The following is a 26,050-nucleotide window of genomic DNA, read 5'->3' as shown; positions in this document are numbered from 1 at the left end:
TTCAGGCCCCACCCCAGACCTGCTGAGTCAGAATGACAAGCCCTTCGGGTCATTCTGATGAACCCTAAAGCTTGAGAACCGCTGCTCCAGGACACAGCACCCTTGGTGAGTCTCAAGTGATGACCCATGACCACGATGACTGCCTTGAACTTCCCATCTAGGTAGGTGTTGGATGAGGGTGACTTGGGGTGGGGCACCCATGGAGTGTGGTTCTGTGTATGGGTTGGAACATCAAAGACAAAATTCATCGTTGCCTTTGAAGAAGTTACTGGGGGCAGAAGTTCACTGTGACGTGGGCCCCTTTACCTTCCTGTGAAGGGAGTGGGGCAGGGGGAAGAGAGGGCAGGGGAAATAGCTGCTTCCTTCCTTTGGTGAGGTTTCTCGGAGACTTGTCTAAAAGTCCGCCGCCTGGGGCTGAAAGGACCTCAAATGAGCCACAAGAGAGAATGCCCCTCTGACACAGGCAGTGTGAGTCCTCTTGCTCTGTTTCTTGGGCAGGCGGGTTGGATGAGGTGGGATGGGGAATCCTTAACTCATCACTCTCGTGTGGTTTGCACCCCTCCCAGAATGGTCAAGAATGAATATGCGGGTGGGGGACCAGCCCACACCCTGGACCCTCTGTGCCCATGGTGGTAACTGGGCTGCTCTAGTATAATAATCTCCTTGGTGCATCGCCAGGGACCTCGAGCTGTGTGTGAGCCCATTGCTACCACACAAATGGAAGATCTGCGTTTCGTTGAAAATTTAAATTGGTTCACTCCACTACAGGAGGGCTGGGGCAGACAACCCAAGTAAAGCAGCCACTGGGGTGTAAGCTGGCCCACTGATTATAATGAGGTTTGGAGAATCTTAAGCAATTTGACCCATATGTGCCCTCCACACCCCTACCTATTAGGGTGATGGATGGACCCATGTGTCTGCCCCAAGACGCTCAGAAACTTTGTCCTACCATCTTCCCAGGCACTGGTTCCTATATCTCAGTTACCAAGTTCCCTTCAGAGACCTTACTTAGCTTACAAGTTTGTCACATTTGCCCCATTCCTGCTCCCCAGTATATCCGGTCCAGCAGCCACCCCTTCCCCGCACAGCCTATATGCTTCTGGCGAATCCCCAGGGGGTGCGCTAAGGGCAATCTTAAAACCTTTGCCACCCTGGGTTCAGGAACCTAGCTGTGATCTGATCAGCAGGCAGCGTTCTGACAACAGGAACCGGTTCACGAATGGGCATGTGACCCAAAACATGCCAACAAGGCTTAAGGCAAGATTTGCTGGGGACTCCTGGGGGGGAAAAAACTTCTTGAGAGCCACTGGAATAGATGTTCTCCCTGTGGACGTTACAAGGTCCAGATGTTAGCCTGAAACTGTAGTAGTCAGCTTGTGACCACCCTAAGGACTGAATTAACAGGAGAGATGCAAAGAGCTGAGAGGCTAAATCAAGCCGAGAAATGGAGTGGAAGCCTTGATTGAACCTTGCCTGATGGCCACTCCACTCCTGGAACTTATGAGTTACATGAGCCAATAAATTCTACCCTGTGGTTTATATCATACTTAAGTTGGATTTTCTGCTACTTGCCAACAAAAGCATCTGGACTGACACTGCCTCCTTTGGTGACAATATCTGAAGGCCCTGTCATATTCTCAGCCATGCCACGTGACAGCTTGAGAGTAGCCAACGGAATCCATCACCCCTCCAAGGACATACCCCGTCACAGCTGGAGGGCAGAATCCACACTCACCAGCGGTTAGAGTTGGAAAATTCAACCTCTGTCTCAAGTCTCTCAGGTGAGGAAACTGAGGCTGTGGGAAGTGATGAACCAAGTATGAACGGGTAAGGGGCCTCCCACCAGCAGATGATCCCAGGAGGTGTTTCTGCGGCTGCCTGGCCTGCTGACAGGTGTCCGTGCTCCTGGCAAAGCTGCTCCCTACGCCGCGGAATTAATGTTTCAGGGGAGGCACGGGTCCACCTTCCCCGATCTTTCATCTTTTCATTTCAGAATGCTGAAGGGGGAGATGACTATTACTATATATGTTCTCAACACATGTGACCTTGAATCCTTTCATTTCCTGAGCCTTTCAGAACACTCCCTAGAAATAGCTGGAGGCGGCCCCCCTCTAATACTGCAGGGTCCAGGGACAAGAGCACAGATGTGGCTCCCACACGAAATGTCTGAGTATTCACGTTAGGATCAAACTGACAAACTGTTACGCATTAAATAGGTTCTGCTTACACTTTCGTGAAGACTGGAATTTTTAGATTCCTCAAAGTTTTCTGTGGCAGCACCAGGAGAGCGGGCCTCCCTGCCCCTGGCCCGTCTCACGCCAGGATGTGCGGCCTGTGTCTCCAAGCTCCATCTACCACCCCTGCAAAACAGCTTGTCCCTGGCCACCCCTCACGCTTACAGGTGTATGCGAGCCACAGTCAGGAGGACAGGCGCGGAGAGAGGGCTGTGTGGCCCCAGAAGCAGGCTCAGGACCACTCGGGTGGAGAGTTAGGGTTTCCTGGGGCCTGCAGCATGGGGTGTGCAAGTGTCACCGTGGCCCCGTGGGGAGGGTCATGGCCAGAGGAAGGCCAGAGTAGTGCCCTCCAAGGAGTGGGACCCAGGACTGGGCCACTCTTGGCCAGGTCCAAGGGCAGTACTGGACTTCCACTCTGTCCTATGCAAGATCATAAAGCAAGGCTGGGAGTGAGCAAGACCCGGCTTGGTGACCTTGGACCTCAGTTTCCTCCCTCGTCCCTGAGGGAGCAGGACTGCTTCCCATTCTAGAACCCTCTGTCGAGTCTGGAAGCAGACTGGATTTCAGAGCCCTTATCCCATCCAGCAGTTCTGGGACACCAGCCCCAAACCCCCAGGGAAGAGAGAGCCACAGTAGGGAGGAACACCGCCTTTATTTCTTGATTTCCCATCCGGAGATGCCAGGATGAAGGTGGTGGCTTCACATGGGACAGACGTGGGCCATGGAACATCAGCCCGGGACTTGCAGTAGAGGCGGAGGGAGCCAGACTGACCCATGTGTCCACCCACCCCGGGGCTGATTCGCCCACGACTGGCCACCAGCACAATGCCAAGTGCCCAAGACACAGGCCTTGTACACAGGCCCAGGAGTGTCCCTCCATCTGGTAGCAAATGGGCAAATCCCACCTGAGGTCTGCCGTGGGGAAGACGTCTTTCCCAAACAAAGCTAAGCCTCACTCAGGAAATATGGTGATGAAAGGCAGCTCACAGACACGCAGGGCTAACGATCCTGTAGAAACGGGGGCTCGGGCGCACGCACACGAGGACAAGACTATGCACCACGAAGACAGGGAGGGAGGTCACAGGGCTCACGGGAGTCAGCAGGCAGCCAGGAGCTGGTGCCCAGGACAGATGCCGTCTCTGCCCGGAGCATGTACTCAATCGTGGGGCCCAGACGGGAAATCAGGCGGCAGTTTCCAAAGGACTCAGGAAACACCAGTGGCCGGCCTGCTAGCCAATGTCCTGAAGGAGAAATGGACACGTGGGACATTCACAGGACGGAGGTCCAAGTGCGCAGAGCCAGGAGGTCAGGGTGGTACCGGGGATGGGGAGGCCCCGAGAGCAGCCCCTTCGGGAAACGTCGAAAAGAAGGCCACTGCTCTGCTTTCGTCTACACGGTAAACACCCCAGCACCCCAGGGTTTGGCGGTGGTCTCGGTACTTATTCACAGTTGGGGCTCTGCCTGGGGAAGCCGCATCCACACGAGGCCGCGCTGGGCTGTGGTTAGCTGCGGGGTGGGGGGCTCCCTAGTTGGGCCCAGATCTGGGGGCCACCCCCAAAGAACAGGTCCACTTCCCTGCTCTGTGGTTCCCAGGCCCGGGGAGCCCCGGCCAGCTGCCAGGTGAGAATGCCCACGTTTCCAGAGGTCAGAGGAGACGAGAGGCCTGCGCCCCAGATGCCCCCAGCGGACGGGAGCAATCTCCAACAGTCTGTGTGCCTAACAGTGCAAAGCCAAGTCCACGATATTCGGAAGGGAGGGCCCCGCAGGCCGTCGGTCTGGCCGGAGGGTCGCGATGGGCGTGTGGAGGAGGCCCGGTACTCGGGGTTAAGACAGGATGCAGTGGTCCTAGGTTCTTCCAGTCGGACTGCATTAAAAGCACATCTTAGCAGCAAGAGTTTGTCCTTGTTTCTGTTGCATGAAGGTGGTGGAAACCGGACCAGGACAGGGCGAGGTCAGTCTGCCGAGGGTGGAGAAGCTGCTGCCAGTTCCGTGGGTGCAGCCGCCTCCTCCCGGCGGCCCTCAGGTGAAGTAGCGACAGGGCGTAGAGTCGATGTAGCAGTACGGGGTGCACCGCAGGTCTCCATACGACCTGAGGGGGGCAGACACGGGGCAGTGGGCAGGAGCCCCAAGGACACAGCCATGTTCTCAAAGGCCTCCTCTCGCGACTCTGGTCAAACCTCATCTGAGAGCTGCCCTACTGCTACCCTCCTAAGGGCGAGGCTCCAAGGTGAGGGGCTTGGGGCAGCTGAGTCCAGGCCTCTGGGGCTTCTCCCCTTGAGTCCATCTGAGGGATCTGGGGGAAAGGGGTTTGTAGGTAGCCTGGCTCTGAACGCAGCCTCTCAGAGTGAATCGGCCCTTTCTCCAGCGCTGTCCAGTAGACCACACTGCACTATTTCTGTGGCACCCACTGGCCATATGTGGCTATTGAACTCTTGAAATAAGGTTAGTGTGAATGAAGAATCAGATATTTAACTTTATTTAAATAGCTACGTGTGGCCGGGGGCTACCACATTGGAGAGCACAGCCTACACGTCTGTAAGCCCAAGCGCTAATTCCGAGGCTGTGTTGTATTGATACACCACGCCCACATTCGCAAGCATCCCCTGAGGCTTCTCGGGACTAAAGAGTAACCACAGAAAGCGGCGGGGTAAGCCCTGGGCCCCACGTGTCCCTGTACCCCAGGTCCGACTGTCTATACTCAGCGGTGTCCTTCCGTCAACTCTTTGGCAGGGGCCTGGCAGGAGCCTCCCTACTTCAGGGAGGGGCAGTGAACACAGACACACAGATGCAGTGGAGTTATGGCCCAGCCTACAGTGCTTGGAGTTTGGGGTCTGAGCTCCCCCAGCCCGGTTTGATTTGTTGCCCTGCGTTTGGGGGTAGGCATTGAGGCGACCTCCTTGGAGGAGAGAGACAGGCCTTGGGTCCTGGGTCCAAGCCTACAGAGGAGGTGGGGCTGGAGGGAACGGCTGGACAGATGGACTCCTGAGGAACCAGGGATCCACTCTGGGGCCAAGGGAGAAGCAGGATGTGGACTGGAAGAGGAGCGGCCTCCCTACCTTCCCTACAAACTACGCAACTCTGGTCCTGTGAGCACTGGGGGAACAGAGCCCAGGAGAGCCCATTCTGGGCATGGGATCATGCCTCACAGGGCAGAGGCCCTCAGCGGGCTTGGGAGATGTCCTCGTGGAGGCCAGGACACTCAGGATACTGAGCCACGTGAACACCCACTGAGGGGTCTCAGAAACAACTGCAGGGGGTGCTTGAAGGGAAGACTCCATTCCTGGGGTTTTCTGGGAGGACTTCGGAGCCACCAAAGTTAGATACTAAGGCTGGTGGGATCTCACGTGTACCCACAGGCCAGCCTGGTGGTTCCAGAGAATTCAGGTTACAGATGCTTAGATTCTCTGAAATGCCCAGACACCTCCCCCCTCCACCGGCCCCCCCTCCCAGGCAGGCCCACTCCCAGGAGACCAGTGTGGTCATGGGAGCGACGGAGCTGCGGGCCCAGGCGGAGCTGGGGGCGGGCGACTGCTCTGAGTGGCATGTGGGTTTCAGTGTTTAGCACTGTCCCCCTGCGAGAGCAGGGACCATGCATGTGTTCCATGTCACCATACCTCAGAGTCCAGAAAGCCCCAGGAACACAGAGGCATTCAGGAATATTTGTGAAGGAGAGAGGAGTAGGCAGGAGGGAGGGAGGCCGGGGTGTGGTCACAGCCCGCGAGGTGGTCCCTACCCGGGGAGATAGGTCTCGCAGGTCAGGTGGCCGAAGTCAGAGCCGTCACAGTCCTCTACGCCCCTGTGCCGGTGACCATCTCCACAGTAGGCCCGGCGACAGCCTGAGGGGACACAGGAGGTGAAGCCCTGAGAGGGGGGCGGGGTGGGGGACAGCCTGGCAGGACCATGTGGCCTGAAGGAGCCCCCCCATCCCACAGAGCCTGAACCCTCCCGCAGGGATGTCCACAAAGCTTCAGACCCCAATCCCACGGGAGGACACTGTTTCTGTCGCAGGACCACCACGGGGGGTTCCCGTGAGGTGAGGGTAGGGAGACAGGCACGTCACAGCCTTGGTGGCGCTTGTCTGTCTGCAGGGAGCTTCCTGTGTCCCTCGGGAGCCAGACCGTCTTCCACGGGGTCTCTGTTCTCACAGCAGGGGAGGGGCCAGGAGTATGAACCCATCCTCATTTTTATAGGGCTTTGAGACTAGCTATTAGTTCCTTCCTGCTGTGTCATCTCCACGAGGGGCAGGGGGACTCCAGGCAGAGCCAGCATCCTAGGAATCACTGCCCAGGAACTGTCGCGGGAAGTGCAGCTACACGGAGAGAACCAGACACTTCATCCTGCGCCTGCCCCTGCGCACTCTCATCCTCCTCTGAGCTCCTTGCTGGCGAGGAACCCACCTTTGCACCTACACGTCCCCAGCCCTGGCTTCTCATAGCAGGACTTTAAAAATAACGCAGTGAAGGGATGTCGAGCCTTCATGGCACCCAGACAATCCATGCGCACGTCAGCTCACAGAATCTCACAGAATCTAAAGGCTTGAGCGTTCGGTGCGGTCGTACCCATTTTCAGTTGGGGAAAGTGAGGCCCTCCATCACCCCACTCACCGTGTAGCCTCCTCTCTGAGCCTGAGGGTGACTCAGTGGCTTCCAGAGCCTGCGTCCAAACTCTATCTGAATCTAAAGCTCATGCTTTCCACCTCACCTCCTGCTTTTGTCACTTGATTTTTTTAAAAAAAAGAAAAACGACGCTTCAGCCCTATGCTGCCTGCCTGTCCCGGTAGCATCCATAAGCCTGAAGGTAGCCCAGCCACCCAGTCCCCCAAACAGAGCTCTGCTATGAGGACTCTGTCTGCTAAAAGTGAGTCCTGAGTCAGATTCTTGTCTTCTCCCGTCTGCCTCTCAGCCCTGCATCACCTTTATCTTTTGATAAGAACTTGGATTAGAACGTGGGTTTTGCCAAGAAGTAGGATTCAAAAGAAAGGGAGGGCCCGGTGGCTTCTCTGGGGCCAAGATCCTTGACAGCAACCCCATCGCCATGCTTGGACGGTGGGAGGGCTCACGTTTGGCCTGAGTGGGGAGGGTCGTCCCCCCAGCAGCCCAGCTCTGGCTCTAGAACTGTCCCAAACCAGCACAGCTGGTGTCCAGGGCTTGGCCTGACCCCACCCGGCAGCGGTTCAAGCTGGGGCCACTCACGGATGCAGTCGTCACCCACATCGCCGTTCCCGTCATCACACTCCTCCCCCGGCTGCAGGACCCCGTCCCCGCAGGAGCCGCGGTGGTCTACGGGGTAGTCCACAGGGTAGAAAGGCGTCAGCTGGCCAGAGAAACACAGCACGCACGGTTACTGGTACGGCGGGACAGGTAGCCAGGCACCGGGGACAGAGGGTCTGGGCGGGGGCAGGGCAGTGGGGGAAGGGCACGCCTCCCCTGTAGCCAGAGCTCTGTGGTTGGCAGGAAGACTGTGTGGGGCTGGGAGCCTGTCTGGAGCCTTGGCCCAGAGGAAGAGCTCCACGTGGGGAGCCAGGGCATGGCGAGCTCTCAGAGGCGGGCTGAGGGAGGGCACTCAGACTTCTATGGAAAGCTCTGCGCCAGGCCTCTCCTTCCTTTGGAGATGCGTCCCTCTGCTGATGGGGTGTGTGCTGAGCGCCCCGTACCTGGATGGGGAGCCAGCCAAGGCTGTCCTTGAAGTACAGAGACCTCTGGTCTCTGCGGAAGGCAATGGCATGTTGGGTGTTCAATCTCTCAAGCTCCTCCTGGTTGTTGACCACAAATATCTGCCGGAGGAAACATTGGTGAGGATTCCAGGAAACACTTCTACGGAGGGCGGGGGAAGAGCCAGAGGAGGAAACAATCCCTGACCTTGGGCTGGTGATCAGTGGGAAGGGCGGTTTGCTATTACACGCCTGCATCCCTCCTGAAGTGGTGACCAATGTCTTGATTCCCACACCTTCCCGATCCAGTTCCTAATGTCTGAGTTTGAAATAAAAATATCTACCATGGTTTAAAATTTATAACATTTAAAATGTTACAAAGACTTGGGGACTTCCCTGGTGGTCCAGTGGTTAAGAATCTGCCTTCCAAGGCAGGGGACGCACGTTGGATCACTGTTTGGGGAACTAGAATCCCATGTGCCGTGGGGCAACTAAGCCTGCGCACCGCAACGAAGATCCCGCGTGCCGCAAATAAGACCCGACACGGCCAAATAAATAAATATTTTTTAAAAAATGTTACAAAGACATAAATAAAAAGGTGATGTCATCTAATCAAGTAATTCAACAACTGGAAATGATTCTTAACAAAAATCCTATACTCAAAGTGTTCATTACAGTGTTATTTATATCAGGGAAAAGCTTGGGAGCACCTGATACCTATCTGACAACTGGGCTCTGGTTAAGTAAATCACAGCACAGCCACGTGATGGACAGAGTATTACCTACCCATTCAAATTATGAATTGATGTCCGGGTTTACTTTAAAATAATCTAAGGTAGGTAGGCTGTCCTGAGTAAGTGTAAAAAGGAAACAAGATTAGCCGGGAGTTGATAATTGTTGAACTTGGGTAAAGAGTACAAAGAGGTTCCTTACGCTATTTGTTCTGCTTTTGTATTTATTTGAAATTTTCTAAAATTTTTTTTTTTTTCTTAGAAAAGACAAAGAAGGGAATTCCCTGGCAGTCCGGTGGTTAGGACTCTGCGCTCTCACTGCCAAGGCCTGGGTTCAATCCCTGGTCGGGGAACTAAGATCCTGCAAGACGTACGGGACAGCCACACACACAAAAAAAAAGACAAAGAAAATACTCCAAAATAGACCCACAACCTTGGTTTTCTTCTTTTGATTTTCCCTTATTTTCCAATTTCCTGTAACGAGCTTGTGCCCAGTATAACGGAGGAAATAAGTTTTACTAAAAGGCTTTTACAAAGCCCGGGGAGCACCAATTACGTGAAGAGTCCTGAGGGATGACCACCCCAGATTCCGCCCAGAAGAGCCTTACCACAGGAACTCGTGGGGAACTGGGCCCATACGCAGACTCCCCGTAGGAAGGGTTATTCACATTCATGGGAGGGCCACAAAGACATCTTCCTGGAGGCCCAGGAAATCCTCTTTCCCCTTTGGGTCCCATTACAAGGTGTCCTAGGAAGCAACAGACTGCTGTTACTAGCAAAGGAAGAGAAAACCAAACAGCCCAGGGAGGTGTCAGCAACCTTCATGACAGAAGTTTGAAGTCCACAGTGTGGACTTCAGGGAGGCCTGGAGGAGAGGTCCAAAGAGACATTTCTGGTTCAAGGTGTGGGTCCCTTAACCACACTGGGTGTGGCAACACCTTCCCCAACCCTCTTCCTCCCTTCCCTCTCTCTATACTTTGGAGACCAGACAGATGGGCATTCTACTTCCCAGACACCCTCGCTCCTGGAGGTGACTGTGTGCCACAGTGTCAGCCAATGTAAGATCCGTGGTGGGAGAAGGGTGAGTGTCTGGGGAAGCCTATCCTGATAAGGGAGAAGCATAGCTGGAGGGAGACACAGCTTCCTCCTTCTTCCTGTCTGGAAGACAGACAAGATATCTGGTGCTGCAGCAGCTGTGCTGCAACAATGAAGTAACAAGTGTGAGAAGAGAAGCCAGATCGCAGGGAAGACCAGGGCCTCATGGGGCCTGGGGCCCTGAGAGCGAGACCTAGAGGCTGAACTAAAGCCAGCCACGGTCCTCCTCTGGACTTCTTTGTTGTAGGAGGGAAACAATCCCTATTTATATTTAGACCATCATTAATGGGGATGTCTTCCTGATGAGTGCATTGCTGGCTGATAACTTTCATCATTTTTTTACTCGTTTTATTTTGTTCTTATATATAGGAATTTAACAAAGGGATTTCTGAATGTGGGTTTCTTTGATTTCTTCTGGAAGAAATGGAATGTTTGAAAACGCTCAGCCTATTTGTTCTTACCTGATTCTGAGAAAAGTGTCCGGAAAAGATATGATTAGGAAATTCACTCCTTGAAAGGCAGGAGGCCTACTAGGGTAGTAGTTCTCACCTTGACTTGTAAAGGCCCTGATGCCCAGGCCACACTCTAGACCGATTCCATCAGGACTGCTGAGAATGGAGCACAGGCATCCGTGCTTTTCAAAGCTCTCACAAGTGAGCACCGAGGTTGACAGCCGTTGGTCTCGGGAAATGGTCTTTGCACAAAACCCCCCACCAGACTATCTTCCTCTTCACCCACCATCCCTCCCTTCCCAGGCACCTCCTGGCTCACTCCTGATCTGGGTTCCTACATCACTTCCTCAGGGAAGCCTTTCTGAATCCTCACACTCCGTCCTGTTCACACTGAGTACAGTTTCTTAGTTCCCCAGGCCTTTTCTTCCTGGCACTTATCTCTGTGATTCTATTCACTGTGAGATTATCCAGGCCAGCTGGATCTCCCCCAGGAGAATGTCAGCTCCACAAAGGCAGGTGGATGCCTGTTTGCACTCATCAGGGCGTGGCACAAAGTAGGGGCACAGTACATGTTTGATAACTGAATGAATGAATGCAGACTAACTGGAAAGGGAAGGTCTTCAGAAAAGACTAGAGGTCCCATTCCAGCTGGCAGAAAAGTGCTAGAGCCAGAGCCACCAACAGGGAGAGAAGAAAGAGAGGAAAAGATGGGCACTGAAAACAGAAATAAGTAAGTACCCCTCCTGCTGGGAAAATAAGGGGGAGCTTGGAGATCAGCCAGTCATTGGTTTCAGGTTGTTTTACTGTATCGAGGGCAGTCAGCAATTGGGGACATGGTTTGCAGATCCCACAAGGGTGGGGAAAAAAATGACCCCGGGGGGAGAGGTCTGGTCAGAACCCCGAGGAAGCAGCTGCAACTGGAGGAGGAGACCCCAGCAGGAATGCCCACACCCTGAGCCTTCCTGAGCCGGTGGACAGATGTGTCCAAGATGGGGATGCTGCCAGCCGGCCGGGAAGGTAGGCTTGCCAGCATCTTACACCAAGTTATGGTCGCTCGTTCTAACAAGAAATACAAATACAATCTGGGAGGAATGCCAGTCTCATGCTTGGAGGGACAGAGACCCCACAAGCTCAGGAATGTTCTGGGGAGTTAACCAAGGATGGGAGAGCATGGGAGCCGCCTTCCAGCAGGCTCTGTGACCGCCAACTTCTCCTCCAGAACCACAGCCTCAGAGAGGCTCAGGAGTTTGTCCCATTATCCAGCTAATTAGTGGTGAGGCTGAGATTTGAGTTCATGTTTGACTTAACACTATGCCATTCAAAAGACACATGTCCAGGAATACTGATGCTCGCAGGAAGCTGGCAATTCCCAGGTACCACAATGATTCACTTATGCCCTGTCTGGGGTCAGGAAGGACTCAGCCAAATTTGTAATTTGGTTATTGCAAATTACATCCTAAAGGCATTTTACTGTGGTTCCCTCCCCCGTCCCCAGGCCCTCTTTCTTGGTTAACTCGGGTAATGAGAAGCTCCTGCCCCCTCCGTCTCCCCAGAACCGTCCCGCCCCCCAACACCAGGCACCAGAAGCAGAGGTGGCCTCCAGATAGGAAGACAGGAGGTGGCAAGGAGCCTGCTTCCTGCCCCCCTCCCCCCCGCCATCATTTCCCTGCCGCTTCCTCCCAGCTGTCCAAGGGCATCCATTACCCCTGCCTGCTTCCTGCCAGGCTGCACTGAAGGGCACAGCAACCCAAACTTCCCCAACTCAGCCCCTCGGAGCTTGTCCAGCGGGCAGCCTCTCCCCCATCCCCGGCAGCCGGAGGACCCAGCTCTGCATCTTTGCTCAGGGAGCCTCCCATCTCCACTGGCCACTGCAGTGGGAGCAGGTCCGAGGGGTAACCTGGGAGAAGGCAGAGGAACCATGGAGTCGTCTCCATGTCACCCCCATCCCACTCTACCCCTGCAGAAGCTGCATGGCTACGTGGGAGGGTCTCGGGACCAGGAGTCACAGGCCAATTCTGGACCAGGAGTGGCCACCAGTCGGCTCTGTGACCTTGGGGAATCTCTGTGATCTCTGAGGCTCAAAGTTCTCATCTATAAAGAAAAGGATGGACCAGACCAGGCAGTTTAACCTGGGGTCCACAGAGCCTGAAGATATCCCAAGATGGATCGGGGGCAGGGCGTCTGGAGCTCTGGGAAGCAGTGAGCAGAATCCTGGGTGTAGGTAGACACATTTTTTTCCTGAGAGTGGAACTTCATCAGGCTCTCAAAGGTAGTCTCAGAAATCGCTATGGAGGCCTGTTCCAACTCCTGAGGATGACCCAGCTGGTCCTGGGCACAGGAAGGTCTCTTTTAAATTCCTCCCCCTCCTTCTCTACCCATCCCCCCAAAACCATTTCTAAAGAGCAGAATTCTTGCCCCATTTTCTTCAGCAGCCTCACTCTGGGAGGTTCCCCAGAGGGGAAATGACCCAAAGGAAGGCACAGGGAGGGGACATCAGTCAAAGAGCTGGCCCGCATCCTGCTTGGCTGCCACGCAATAATCCAGGTGGGACAGCCCGAGAGTCAAAGTAGACCAGGTGTGTGAGCACCTGCAGGGGCCAGCCCCACGCACCCCACCTGCCCGGCGCCATGCGGATGCAAAGCTGACTTGGCCAAGACCCTACCTCAAGGACCTGCCATCTAGAAGGAAGAGGAAACACATCCTCAGAAAACAGTTAACAGTGGAGGGGCCATAGCAGATGCAACGTGGGACTGGGGCCCAAGGGAAGGAGACTCATCCCGTTAGGGACCAAGAAGGCCTTATTGAAGAGAGTGCTTTGAAGGAAGGAGAGGAGTTGGTGGGGTAGACCAGAGCAGCAGTCCCCAACGTTTTGGGCACCAGGGACCGGTTTCCTGGAAGACAATTTTTCCACGGACCCGGCGGGTAGGGGTAGGGGGAGGGGGATGCTCCAGGCGGTAATGCGAGCGATGGCGAGCGGCAGATGAGGCTTCACTAGCTCGCCACTCACCTCCTGCTCTGCAGCCTGGCTGCTAACAGGTCTGGGGGTTGGGGACTCCTGGACCAGAGGATGACGGGAACACTATTTCAGGCCACGTGGACCCAGAGGGACTGTAGGAATATGCTCCAGCTCAACAGACAGCAGAGTCCACTGGAGGGCAGAGGGCACTGAGGCTGGGATCCGGCAGAGGATGGGGTGGTAGAGAGAGAAGGGGGTGGGCATACCAGGCTGAAAGACAAGGTGTCAGAGGACCAAGGAGAGAAAATAGGATTACGTTGGCCCTGCTACAGGGATGGGGCTGGCAACACAAAAAGCGGGCATCTGAGGGAGCTGCTGAGGGTCTCCAGGCCCTGCCCTTCTCACCCCACCCCAGGCCCTAGGAGGGAAACGGGATTCAAGTCAGATACACACAGTGAGACCAGTAAGGTCTTAGTTTGCTGAGGACACCCCGCCAACCGCACGCCTCCTGGCTATTCCTCAGTTTTGTGAGCTCCTAAATACCCCCAAGGGTCAAGAGCATCCCTTCCAAAGGCAAAACCCGGGCTTCAGGCCACGTTCCCAGCCTCTGGGGTCGGCAGCTCAGGGTCATGGGCTCAAGTGGAACGTTATGCGTCCGAACCGAGGAGGATAAGGACTGGCTGGAAGAACCTTCATCCAGATCATCGATTCAATGCAGGGAAACAGGGTCTGGGCATGGACACAGGGCCTGAGGTGCATCTCAATTCAGCTCCCCTAACAGTTAGAAATAAGGGTGGCAGGATAACTCGTCACAGTAATTGATGTTTGTTCTTCCATTATTTTTTCGTTCCTGACTTCAAGGAGGTGGCAAGACTTTGTGCTTTCTTGCTCTTGCTGAGAAACAGGTACTGTTTGAAGACTTCTGCCTTCTGTTCTCAAAAGAGAAAAGCTCCTAAGGGGGCGGTGCTGTATGAGGAGTGTGAGGAGGGAGGGGCTGGAGGACAGAAAGGGAAGGATCACCCCAGATATGGGAGCATGGGGACCCCCAAATCCTGGAGGAGAGCCAAGGTCTCAGGAGGGATGGCTGTGGGGCCTTCCTGGGAAGGTTGAGCCTTGGGGAGCAGGATTCTCAGGCTTGGAGATGATCTGATAGCCAAGCCTGGCGTGAGGAAGGTGGTCACGTGTCTGACCGTGTGGCCTTGAGCAACAGGCATTTCAGAGGTGAATGGGGCAGATCAAGGGCTGGTCACCTCCCGTGATGTTTATCTGCCATAACTCCCCAGGATCTTTGCCCCACGGTTCTGTGGCAGTTGAAGAAGTGGAGAGAACCCCATTAATGCCTGAGACTGAATTTCCCTGGCATCCTAGCAGGTTGGAGTCTCAGAGCCAGTTTTCATTTGGTTTTAAGGATTAACAAAATGACATTTCTTGACCTTCCCATGATGTGGTTGTAAACACTTCCCCACAGTGGGGAAAAGTGCACTTTGGGATTTTTAAATGCCTTCATTTTCTTAAGAAAAGAATTAGAATAAAAATTTTGATTCCTTTCGTATAACTGAGGACAAAGGATCTTGCACAGTCAGTAAACAGTATTCTTGGACCTAGAGCTGCTGTGCTTATATAGATGATGTGCTATGAAGGCCTTCCTCTGAGCTGACAAACTAAATAAGAGGCTTAGCTCCTCAAATTAAGCAAGGTAAAACAAGGTAGCAGTGTACCTGTACCCTCTTCAATGGTAGACCTTTATTCCTTTATAGTGATTTCTTTCTATATTCGATGCACATCTGTAAGGACTCTTTTACAACACTGTGTAAGACAGAAAAATTTGCAATGTCTTCTTTACTTCTAGGTTTAAGAGCATTGCTTGGAGCCATGAAACGTTCTTCTAGAAAAGGGTGTTAGTTGATGCAATACTTCCCTGTTATTTTTCACTTAAAGTGTAAATGACATCACCAATGTGATTTTTTTTTCTTTTTCACTCCTCTATTTGTTCTCCCAAATCCCAAAACAAAGCCAGAATAGTGTTTATCTCTCTCGTGTAAAATTTGAATGGGTCTAATTGTGGATAAATTAGAAATATATTGAAATGCTTCAGGCATTTTCCAACTCAGAACACAAGGCAGGCCTCTGCTGACATCTCCCTGTGCTCTCTGGGAGGCTGGCCAGGAGGGCAACAGCGTGGATCAGGTGAAGCAGTGTAGCTCTTACCTGCAGACGGGGGACCCGGGGGTCCTGGGGCGCCCGGACGGCCAGGTTGACCAGAAGGCCCAGGTTTGCCTGGTGGGCCCATAACTCCACTATCTCCCTTCTGCCCCTGACAGAGAGAAAGGCAGAGCCCGTTATAAGAGCAGGACATGGCAAACCTCCTCCCCCATTCATCTCTAAATTAGGGACCACCTTGCACTTTGGAGCAAGTACCAGGGGAAGGATGCAGTCCCAGAGGTCCCAGAGGGACCAGCAAGCTCCTAAAAACCTCAGGGCAAGTGACATTTGAGACAGTGATGGATGCATGTTTATAGACATTACTTTTAAAAAAAAAATGAAGTATAGTCGATTTACAATATTGTGTTAGTTTCAGGTGTACATCGTAGTGATTTGGTGGGGTTTTCTTGGAGATTATGTTCCATTATAGGTCATTAAAAAATATTGAGTATAGCTCCCTGTGCTACACGGTAAATCCTCGCTGCTTATCTATTTTATGTATAGTAGTGTGTCCTGTTAATCCCATACCCCTAATATGCCCCTCCCCCACCCCTCTCCCCTCGGGTAACAGTCAGTTTGTTTTCTACAGACATCACTTCTTGCTCTGTCCTAGACACATAGGAACCAATCCAAACCACACTCCTCACTGGGCAGGTGAGGAAAGAAAGGCTCAGGAAAGAGCAGGGATTTAGGCCAGTCACCTGGCATCAGGCTCTGCCTGCTCATCAGGACAATTTCTGTCTCAGCACAAGAGCTGTTCCCACCCCGTGGCCTCTTGCTGCTCTCAGGATAAAGACCCAGCTCCTTACTGGAGCCTCTGCAGCCCTGCACGGCCAGGCTTTCCACGCGTGTCCCAGGCTTTTGGCGTTCTTGGTCTTCAACAGCACCATGCCTTTTCTTTCCCTTCTCCAGACTCTTCTCTCGGCCCCGAACCCCTCTTCCCACCCTTCTGCCTAGCTAACTCCCTTCCATCCTTCAGCTCCCAGCTAAAATACAGTTGCGGCAAAGTCTTCCTTGACCTTGCCTGACCAAGTCAGTTCTCCCTATCATGGGCCCTTTTCCTTCACGGCCTTTATCCCTGATCATAACTACCATTGTTCGTGTGGTCATTTCCTCTGTGTCTCTCCAGGAGACAGAAGCTCCCTGCAGGCCAGAATCTGTTTTGTTCACCTCCTTTCCCCAGACCAAATGGGGAAGGAGGAGAAGCTGAACACACAAAGCGGATGTAGTTTGTTGGCTCTAGGTCGAGAGATCTAGGTTTTCATCTTGGCCATGAGACCCTGGGTAACTCATGTTGTTGCTCTGTGCCTCAGTTTTCTCATCTGTGAAATGGGGCCAGGCAATATACACCTGCACAGGCTTGCTGTGAGGCTAACAGAGATCTCAAAGGTAAAAAAGTGGTTTGCGCAGAATCAAGGGCTTTGTGGGCCAAGCTGATTATCATAGCAACTGGCTCGGTTTCATCTTTTTCCCACAGTTAGAAAAGTCCTGATTCTTAACGAAAGGCACACCTGCAGGTATAGTCTTTCCACACAGCATGTCCTCTTTGCTGTCTGCTCTGGGAGGGTTAAGAGCACACATCTCCCCCCAGAGCTGCCCTTAGGAATGACCCCAGAAACCAAGGATGGCACACCTGTAGATCCTTCCCCTAAGCCATTTGCTAACTGTCCACTCGTGCCTGGGGCCCGACCAGGACAGTGACTGATGCCTGATGGCTTTGGCCTGGTCCCCTTCATACCCTTGTGCTGTGGCTACCTCGCCCACCTAATGAAACATAACCTTCGCCAAGCCTGGGGAACAGGCAGGCCGGGCACGCCTTTCACCACCATGTGATGTGTGACCTGCCGCCTTGTCAACATGGCCCTGGGGGCTCTCTCGGCAATGTCCAAGGAGTTCTTAAACACTTAATGCGGGATCGTGAGGTCAGAGTTTGTCTCCAGTTCCACCCTCATGGAGGGAGTTTTAAGCCTTGCCTTAGCATTCCGTGGGGCAACCAAGATGGGTCCCAGATGGCAAAGGAAGTCACACCGTCTTAATATAGCCACAGGCTTGCTCTTCTAACAGCCACATCAGCTGGCTCTGAGCACAGGAAGTGCCACAGCTTGAAGGAGCTGGGAATGCTCCTTGTTCTGACCTCAGCGGTAATCAGATATTCTGCTGCTCAGTCATCTATTCAGAACAGCCTCGTCCCTGTGAGCGGGACTCACTGAGCAGCGCTTTCCAGGAAAAGCATTCTTTTTTTTTTTTTTGCGGTACGCAAGCCTCTCACTGTTGTGGCCTCTCCCGTTGTGGAGCACAGGCTCCGGACGCGCAGGCTCAGCGGCCATGGCTCACGGGCCCAGCCGCTCCGCGGCACGTGGGATCTTCCCGGACCAGGGCACGAACCTGTGTCCCCTGCATCGGCAGGCGGACTCTCAATCACTGCGCCACCAGGGAAGCCTGAAAAGCATTCTTTATTCCTTTACTGCCACCAAGTCTGGTGATTCCTGTCAAGGAGTTGTGTCTCCGTGACTGAAGATTTGTGTGATAAAGTCAAGAGCTGCTGTCCTGGGTCTGCCCGGAGGCCAGGCCTGAAGCAGGAGGGTGATGTGAAGATTGCTGTGGAGAAGCTGGTCTCAGATCTCCAGGTTCTAACCCTGCTTGGAAGCTGGCTTGGCTGGGGGTCCTGGGTGGTCAGGCCACTTCCCTGGCCCCCGGTTTTCTGGTGACTACATGCAGGGAATTGGGTTGGTGGTCTCTAAAGTCCTTCTGGATCTGCAGTTCTTACTCCTGGATCCCCTTCCAGATTTCTGATTCCAGGATTTGGGTTGACTTTCCATAACCTCCAGAGACTCTTAGCATCATGGCTCAACAAACACTCTGTATGTAAGACTCTACTAGGCAATTAATTCATGACAAAAGAAAGTATCATGGTGCGCTCCCAAGGCTGACGAGTCCAGTCTAGGCTGGAGCACACTCGGGTGTCTGTAATGTCTCTGGAGGAAGATGAGCTCATTTCCCTAACTTCTCTGAGCTCCCAGATGTGTTTCTGGTGTCGTTTTTAAAATTGCTCCAATGAAATCATTCTCAACAGGGTCAAGAAAGAGCCTTGGCTTCGGCCCTAACCAGGACAAGACAAACACTGACCAAGGAAAGAACTAGATGACAGAAGCCAACCGGCTTCTCAAACCCCAAGCATAACACATTCTGGATGGAATGCAGCAGTAGTGGAGAAAACGATTTTTTTGAAAAGATTTTTTCTTCTTTTTCTGAGCCTAGTTTTTAGGAAATTAGTATCTGTGGCATCATTGTGAAGCCACCCATGGCCATGCCACCAACTGTAAATCTTTAAAAATTAAACTTGAACATAGTGACTTCAAAAGTCATCATGGGGGCTTCCCTGGTGGCACAGTGGTTGAGAGTCCGCCTGCCGATGCAGGGGACACGGGTTCGTGCCCCGGTCCAGAAGGATCCCACATGCCGCGGAGCGGCTGGGCCCGTGAGCCATGGCTGCTGGGCCTGCGCGTCCGGAGCCTGTGCTCCACAAGGGGAGAGGCCACAACAGTGAGAGGCCTGCGTACTGCAAAAAAAAAAAAAAAAAGTCATCATGGAAGCTGATTCATCAGGTTGGAGTCTATGTCTTTCCTAAGTTCATTTCGAAAAGACCAGAATTGGCTTTGTAGTGTTACCGTGGTTCTGAATCCCGGTGCACATTAGACTCATGTGGGGCTTTAAAAACAACAACAACCCATGCTGCAGCCCCAGTTGTGTCAGAGTCTTTGGGAAGTAAGGTCTCGACATTGGGGAAGAGGAGAGGCACACTTGGGACCACCACCAGTGCACCAGGGGCAGGGAATCTGTATTTAATCGGCCCCCAAGATGATTCTGATGGAAGCCAGAGTCTGAAAGCCACAGATCTAGCCTAAGGAAAGAATGGAAATGTGCCCAAACACGTTCACTTCTCGGCATTATTTATAATTTGGTTAGGCTTCTCTTGTCCAAGCTATCTACTCTGGTTACTTATTTACCAAAATCGATGCAGAGATTTAAAAAAATGTTTAAGAGTAAGAGTGCTTAATGAATGCAGTAACAAGTTAAAATGTGTGTGTTGTGATTTTTAAGTTAAAAATTTAGGATACAATAAGTATATATCGGATGTAAAAGGAACAAACGACTAGAAAGTCCACGGAAGCAATAATACTGGAAGGAAGTATACATACATGGTAACATGGTTGTACCTGGGTGTTAGGTCTTTAGATGATTTCCTTCCTAGTTTTCTGAATTTTCTGTTTTCTGTGATGATCATATATTACATGTATAATGGGAAAGGAGGTAAAAAGCCAACAGACTGGCAAACAAAAGAGTAGGGGTCACACATGTCTCATTCGAGCAAAGGGAGAGGTTCTCTGAGGCCCTGGGGACAGCTCACATCACATGGTTTGACACAAGAGCCTGCTGACCAGGGGAATTCAGAATGAAAACTTTCCCTAAACCCTGAATAGTGCCAATAAAGGGGTCATTTACAAATGGGGATCTTGAGTAAGGAGAAAGCACCCTATTGTTGAGACCCAGCAGATCCTTGAACAGCAGGGAAATATCTGGGCTGATTCCAGAACTCCATCTGCGTCTGGGGCACTGAGGCAAAAAGCAGGTTTTCTGGGCGAACGAGCAGACCTGATTTCCACTCCCAGTTAACTTGGATAAGACAGACCTGTTCTTATGAACCGAAGACCCACTCCTGCCTCTAGCCTTGACACAGCTGGACGGGCATCCTACCCCATCCACCTCGCACTCCCGCCTCGGTGGAGAGCCCAGGCGCCCCGGAAGGGGTGCTGCTACTGCCCCCCAGCCCAGAGGATGCTGGAGACTGTGTCCCCGCAACGTCCCTGACCTGTCCGCCCCGCCCTGCCCACCTCTCTACACCCGCACCCCAGCTCAGGAGGTCCGGTGAGCCCTGGGATCCATACCTGCTTGCCTCGTTTTCCTGGTCTTCCTGTGGGCCCCCGGTGGCCTGCTATCCCGGGCTCGCCCTTTGGTCCCATTTCACCCTGGAAAGAAGCAAGAGAAGCAAGAGAGGAACGAGGAAACAAGGAGCAATCTCAGCTCCAGGTCGATCCAATCTCCGGCCACGGGGCCTCTCCTTGCTCACTCCCAGTCTTTTCCAGGCGGGCTGCTCTGGGAGGTTGGGAGAGCGATGAGGTCGTGTGAAGGGAGAGAAGTTTTTCAAGGAAGAGGACGGGAAGGAGAATGTTACCGTGGGTGGGGAGGTCACTATCTGAAAGAGACAGCTGCCAGGCAGCACACATTTTGGTTCCTAAATCCCCATCCAGAGAGGCTAGGGTGGGAGGCGCCTGCATTTCAGTCCCCTGTGCCTGGGACACCGATGGGGGAAATGCCTTCTCTCTTAGTTGAAATTGTATGCTGTGCTTTGCTTTGTTTTTAGCACAAATTCAGATCTATGGGTTTTTGAATGATTGGACACAGTTTTGACGACTATCATCTTTGGGATGTTTGTGCTCACGTTATATAATTCCCCACTCTTCAGTAAAAAGCTGGTTTGAGTTCCACCTCACTCCCATTTGATTCAGATAAAAACTCTTAGTGGGAGAGATGTTCCAGACACATGTTCACATACTCAATCTAGTTATTGTAAAAGGCACGGAAAGCAGCGTAAGCAACAGTCCTAATTGAAAAGCTCTATTTGGAACCATTGGAACCACATGTACCAACTGCGGAGTTCCAGAGTTTAAGGCCAGCCTTTTGTAAAACCTGTCTCTCCATTTTGGTTCATCCCCTCCTTCCCCGTGCTCTTCCAGGATTCCAGGCCCACTGGTGGCTTCTTCGGCTCAGGAACCCACCCCACAGGGCATCCTTCCTACCCCCAGTAACCCCTCCATATCCCAGAAGACACCACACCAGCTAAGCTTAGCAACAGCAGCCATGAGAGTTTCTGTTAGGCCACAGCTGGTGCCCGTGAAGAGCTGACCCGGCCACTCAGACGAGGATAAACGCCCGGACGACTTCTCCCAGGGAGGCCAGAGGAGGTACAACACAATGGAAGATTCCAGGGAACACCAATACACAGTAAGGACCAAGCATAAAGCGCTGAAATTACCTGTTGGCTCAGCCAGTATAATGAATTTGTCAAGCTACCAACACTTTGCCTCACCGAGAATTGTCCCTAAACCTACGATTTCTTTCCCGTCCGTCACATCCTTCGGCCTGCTAGGATAGGGTGGATTCTCTGTGGCCATGGAGATGTTTGCATAATTTTCCTTGGCTGTTTAGAGGGGGCTGAGAGGTATCTTGTTTGGCTGGGAGAAAACAGCAGCATAAACAGCATAATTTTTTGGAAAAGATAGTCTGAAGAAAGTGTGGTCCTTCTCTTCACCAGCTGGAAGCAGCCAGTAATGTCTTGATCTAATTTCTCTCCAAAGACCTAATTATGGTCATCACATCAGCTCTGTCTTAAACAGGCTGCCCTGAGAGGGAGAGAGAACTCTGTATGGCAAGTCTAGTAAATGGTGCAGAGACCAGAGAAGCTGTCATACTTAATTTTACAGGAATGTATGTCCACTGTTGCACTGAATGAAAACCTAGACTGTTTTAAAATAAAATTATTTGTCTCTCTTAATGTCTGCTTTCACTTGCTTATATAATTAATCTATTTATTTTTAACCCAACACTCTACGTAGGTAGCAGAGACAGAGGTTTTGACAGCTTTAGGCAGTGATAAATTATAATCATGTCGGATGATTGAAATTATTTAAATATGATCTACTGACAAGAGAAAGTCAGATAAAAATTGTTCATTCAGGTTTGGAAAATAAAATTTTAAGGCGAACTTGAAAACACTTTAGAGTTCTAAGAAAGCATCCCATTTGCCTGTTTGAAGAATATCGTGCTCTGAGGCTTAGGCAAAAATAAGTTTCCAATGTCAGTGCCTTACAGCATGAGGGACCACCATTGTGATGGTGGTTGTCCTAAGTGATCATTCAAGCACCCTTTCTCTGACACTTCCCTCGCCCCCCCCATACCTCTTCCTTAACTTTAAGTAAAAGTTAAAAAAAAGTCTGTCACTCAGTTGCCACTTTCACAGTTTTTGTCACATCTGCACACCATTCTATTGTTATTCACTGAATATTTTTTCTTTAAGTCAACCAAACTAACTCCTTTTTTATTAAGCCTTGTCCCAAGCAAATCCCACTAAATACTTAAATAGATAATAAATTTACCTATCAAATAAAAAATGTTTTAGCTGTCACCCACTAAAATAACTCTGTGGGCCTCCGGCAATGCATGTGCCCCCTTGAAGGAGCGCTGAGCTGGGTGCAGGCAGCAGTGGTCTCAAACCCACGCCAGGGCCCTTGAGCACTGCTGCTCCAGTCTGAGTGCCCGGGCACAAAGCTTTCTGATTTTGAACAGTCCCATAGCCCTCTGACAGACAGAAGATGCAGGGAACGCCTCTCTGCCCTCAGATGGGGAATCCCTTCCTCCCACTGAGCTGGAGGGAGGTCCCACTGATGCATTCAACAACTTGCTCCCCTTTCAAACCAGAAACTTCCACAGTGAAACCCGCTTTTCATGCCTGATGAATGGAGAGGCAGACCTCTTTTCGCTGTGCTTGGAAGGTCTAATTTGTTACTGAGACCTATTTTTACTACTTCTAGGTACTTACTTTCTGCCCCAACATTCCAGGAAGTCCTGGGAAACCCTGTGAAGAGAACAACAAACACAGTGACTCCCTCTGAAATAATGCTTGAAAGGGCTGAGGAAGAGTTTGGTCAGCTCTTCAAGATAAAGTCCTGTCAGTCAGCCAGCCAGCCAGTTAGCCAGTCGGTCAGTCAGTCAGTCAGTCAGTCAGCCAGTCAGCCAGTCGGTCAGCCAGTCAGCCAGTCAGCCAGTCGGTCAGCTGGTCAGCCAGTCAGCCAGTCGGTCAGCCAGTCAGCCAGTCGGTCAGTCAGCCAGCCAGCCAGCCAGTCAGCCAGTCAATCTGTCAGTCAGTCAGTCAGCCAGTCGGTCAGTCAGCCAGTCGGTCAGTCAGCCAGCCAGCCAGCCAGTCAGACAGTCAGACAGTCAGTCAGCCAGCCAGTCAGTCAGTCAGCCAGCCAGCCAGCCAGTCAGCCAGTCAGCCAGTCAGTCAGTCAGTCAGTCAGCCAGTCAGCCAGTCAGCCAGTCAGCCAGTCGGTCAGTCAGCCAGTCGGTCAGTCAGCCAGCCAGCCAGCCAGTCAGACAGTCAGACAGTCAGTCAGTCAGCCAGCCAGTCAGTCAGTCAGCCAGCCAGCCAGCCAGTCAGCCAGCCAGCCAGTCAGCCAGTCAGTCAGTCAGACAGTCGGTCAGTCAGCCAGCCAGCCATACAGTCAGTCAGTCAGACAGTCAGACATTCAGACAGTCGGTCAGTCAGTCAGTCAGTCAGATAGCCAGTCAGTCAGACAACCAGTCAGTCAGCCAGCCAGTCAGCCAGCCAGCCAGCCAGCCAGCCAGCCATCAGCCAGTTGGTCAGTCAGCCAGTCAGCTAGCCAGTGAGTTGGACAGACAGACAGACAGAGAGTCAGCCAGTCGGTCAGTCAGTCAGTCAATGTCAGTCAGCCAGCCAGTCAGCCAGTCAGTCAGCTGGCCGATCAGTCAGTCAGCCAGTCAGTCAGTTGGTCAATCAGTCAGTCAGACAAACAGCCAGTCAGCCAGTCAGCCAGCCAGCTAGTCAGTCAGAGAGTCAGTTGGTTAGTCATTCTGACAGTCAGTCAGTCAGTCAGCCATTCATTCATTCATTCATTCAGCCAGTCAGCCTGCAAGATGGGGGTGGGCAGGGGCTGCCATTTCTGTTGAAGTTTATCATTTTTATGCAATGCCCATTACCTTTTCTCCTTTGGGACCCAAGTCACCCCTTTCACCTCTGGATCCCTAGGAGGAAACCACAGGAGAGAGTCGATGAGTTAACTCCATTGTGGGGGAGGGGGAACTGGAGCATTTCAAACTGAAAGCTCCATAGGTCAGCACCCTCACTTCCCAGGCAAAGAAACAGGCTCAGAGGTTAGGAGACTGGCCCAGGGAAGGCATGCTTTGTGAGATAAACTTCTATTTTGACCTCAAAGACCTCTACACTGATAAAGGACAACCCACAGAAAATTCCGGGTCCCAGATTTTCTCTTATCCTCTAGGAAATTTGTCCCCAGGCTCTGGCTGGGTTTTTTGGGTTTTGCTCCGTTTTTGACAGACAAGAAGGTTGTGTGGTAGAAGCTTGCTCTAAGAACACATCTGCCATTTTTGTGCAGCACCCCGTGTCAGCTGTGTTCACGCTGCACCTGGCACAACTTTCAGCTCTCACTGCCCCGCCTGAGGGGCTTCCACCTCCTCCGGGAGCTCCTCCCTAACCCACTTGCCCTGGCTAGGAGGCCCCTCACTCCTGTCTCGCAGCCCCCTGAAAAAGGACAGCGTAATATCTAGGAGTGGTGGCTGCAGTCGCTGACTAAAGAGACCCCTGGGCCCATCCTCTGCTCATCACTGACCCCAGACCCAACAGCCCAGACCAGGCTCTGGGGAGCCATCAGAGACAAGCACCAACCTTTTCCCCTCTGGATCCAGGGTAGCCCTAAAAGAAAGCAGAAGGTGAATTGACAATCAGCCCTGTAGGACCTTTGGGTTTGGTGCAAGAGTGGAAGCCATCCCTGTATGTGGTGGTGAGATGTGTCTCCACATCGGGCTGCACGTTTTTTGGGGGGCGTGGGGGAGTTGCAGCAGTAAATACAAAGATGTCCCTGAGGGTTGTGTTTAAACCAGGGCTAAAAAGAACACTGCTTTTCTTAGTCTCCCAAAGGTCCGAACAAAGGTTTCCATCTGCTTTGTTGTCCAGCGGCTTGACCCTCGCTGCCCAAGATAATGGCAGGAATGGCATCCCTCTGCCCCTGTGTCCCAGGACACGATGTCCCCCAAAGGGCTGGTAAAGATAAGCACACTCTGGCAAGGGACTCTCCAATATCTGTGACAATCCCCAGCCCAGGACGGCAGCCACACAGTCCCCACTTTATAGACATCAGCTGCTCCAGAACCTTAGTAAGAAGACCTGGAAAAATCTATCTGGACCAACACACTGACCTTGGAGCCCATTGGTCCTCTTGACCCTGGCAAGCCCATCATCCCCAGGTCACCTTTTTCACCCTGTGGGAATCAGAAGAAGGGGGAAAAAAGACCTACTGTGACATTTCCTAGAGAAACTGAACCAGGAAAGGCGTGGGCAAGATCAGGATAGAACTGGGGACACTGGGGCTGGCCTGTGAATCTGAGGACCCCAAATCCTCCCTTGCTGGCTCCCAGGGGCCCAAGACTACAGACTCCACACTTCATTCTGGTATTTGACATGAAACATAGAATGAAATTGTCCAAGGTAGAGCAGATCTTCAAACTAAATGCTCACTAACATGTTGTAAATTGACTGATGTTTGATCTTCTCCCAGAGAAGGCTGGGAAAGGGAGGGGGAGAGAGCATGCAGGCACTGGGGCCTCAAAGGACAAGGTATCCGCACCCCCAAAAAACTACATCTGCTCTACTCTTTGCATAGTGAGGGCCTTTCTGATGTTTCCATATACTCTTACCCTACGTTTGCAGCCAAGCAGAGTGAACATCAAGCCTCTGGGTATATACTATGGAGGCAGGGGACTAGGATTCATGGGTGGGATCTGTTACCCCTCAGAATGGTTTACAGTTGGAACTTTCAGTGCCCTTTGTGCTAAAAAACTTTAACCAGCGCTAAACG

At 52.3% G+C, this 26,050-nt stretch overlaps 2 protein-coding genes across 4 annotated transcripts in view; one reads left to right on the top strand and one right to left on the bottom strand.

The window, feature by feature from the left end:
- Positions 1-26,050, top strand: part of EAF1 (ELL associated factor 1) — a 49,038-nt gene that overhangs the window by 16,515 nt on the left and 6,473 nt on the right. The gene's annotated exons all lie outside the window — the stretch shown is intronic.
- Positions 2,868-26,050, bottom strand: part of COLQ (collagen like tail subunit of asymmetric acetylcholinesterase) — a 65,674-nt gene continuing 42,491 nt past the window's right edge. For all 3 annotated transcript variants that reach the window (XM_060149575.1, XM_060149577.1, XM_060149576.1), the window contains 11 exons: positions 25,392-25,454; positions 24,862-24,888; positions 24,156-24,200; positions 22,978-23,013; positions 20,267-20,347; positions 15,327-15,432; positions 9,224-9,363; positions 7,888-8,007; positions 7,427-7,547; positions 5,968-6,070; positions 2,868-4,323 (listed from right to left, as the gene is read on the bottom strand). In XM_060149575.1, coding sequence (XP_060005558.1) covers positions 4,254-4,323; positions 5,968-6,070; positions 7,427-7,547; positions 7,888-8,007; positions 9,224-9,363; positions 15,327-15,432; positions 20,267-20,347; positions 22,978-23,013; positions 24,156-24,200; positions 24,862-24,888; positions 25,392-25,454 — 912 coding nt within the window. In that variant the 3' untranslated portion in view covers positions 2,868-4,253. The remainder of the gene's footprint in view (positions 4,324-5,967; positions 6,071-7,426; positions 7,548-7,887; positions 8,008-9,223; positions 9,364-15,326; positions 15,433-20,266; positions 20,348-22,977; positions 23,014-24,155; positions 24,201-24,861; positions 24,889-25,391; positions 25,455-26,050) is intronic.

Source organism: Lagenorhynchus albirostris, chromosome 5 (assembly GCF_949774975.1).
Source record: "Lagenorhynchus albirostris chromosome 5, mLagAlb1.1, whole genome shotgun sequence".
NCBI classification, from domain to species: domain Eukaryota; kingdom Metazoa; phylum Chordata; class Mammalia; order Artiodactyla; family Delphinidae; genus Lagenorhynchus; species Lagenorhynchus albirostris.
This window is presented reverse-complemented; position numbering and strand designations above follow the sequence as displayed.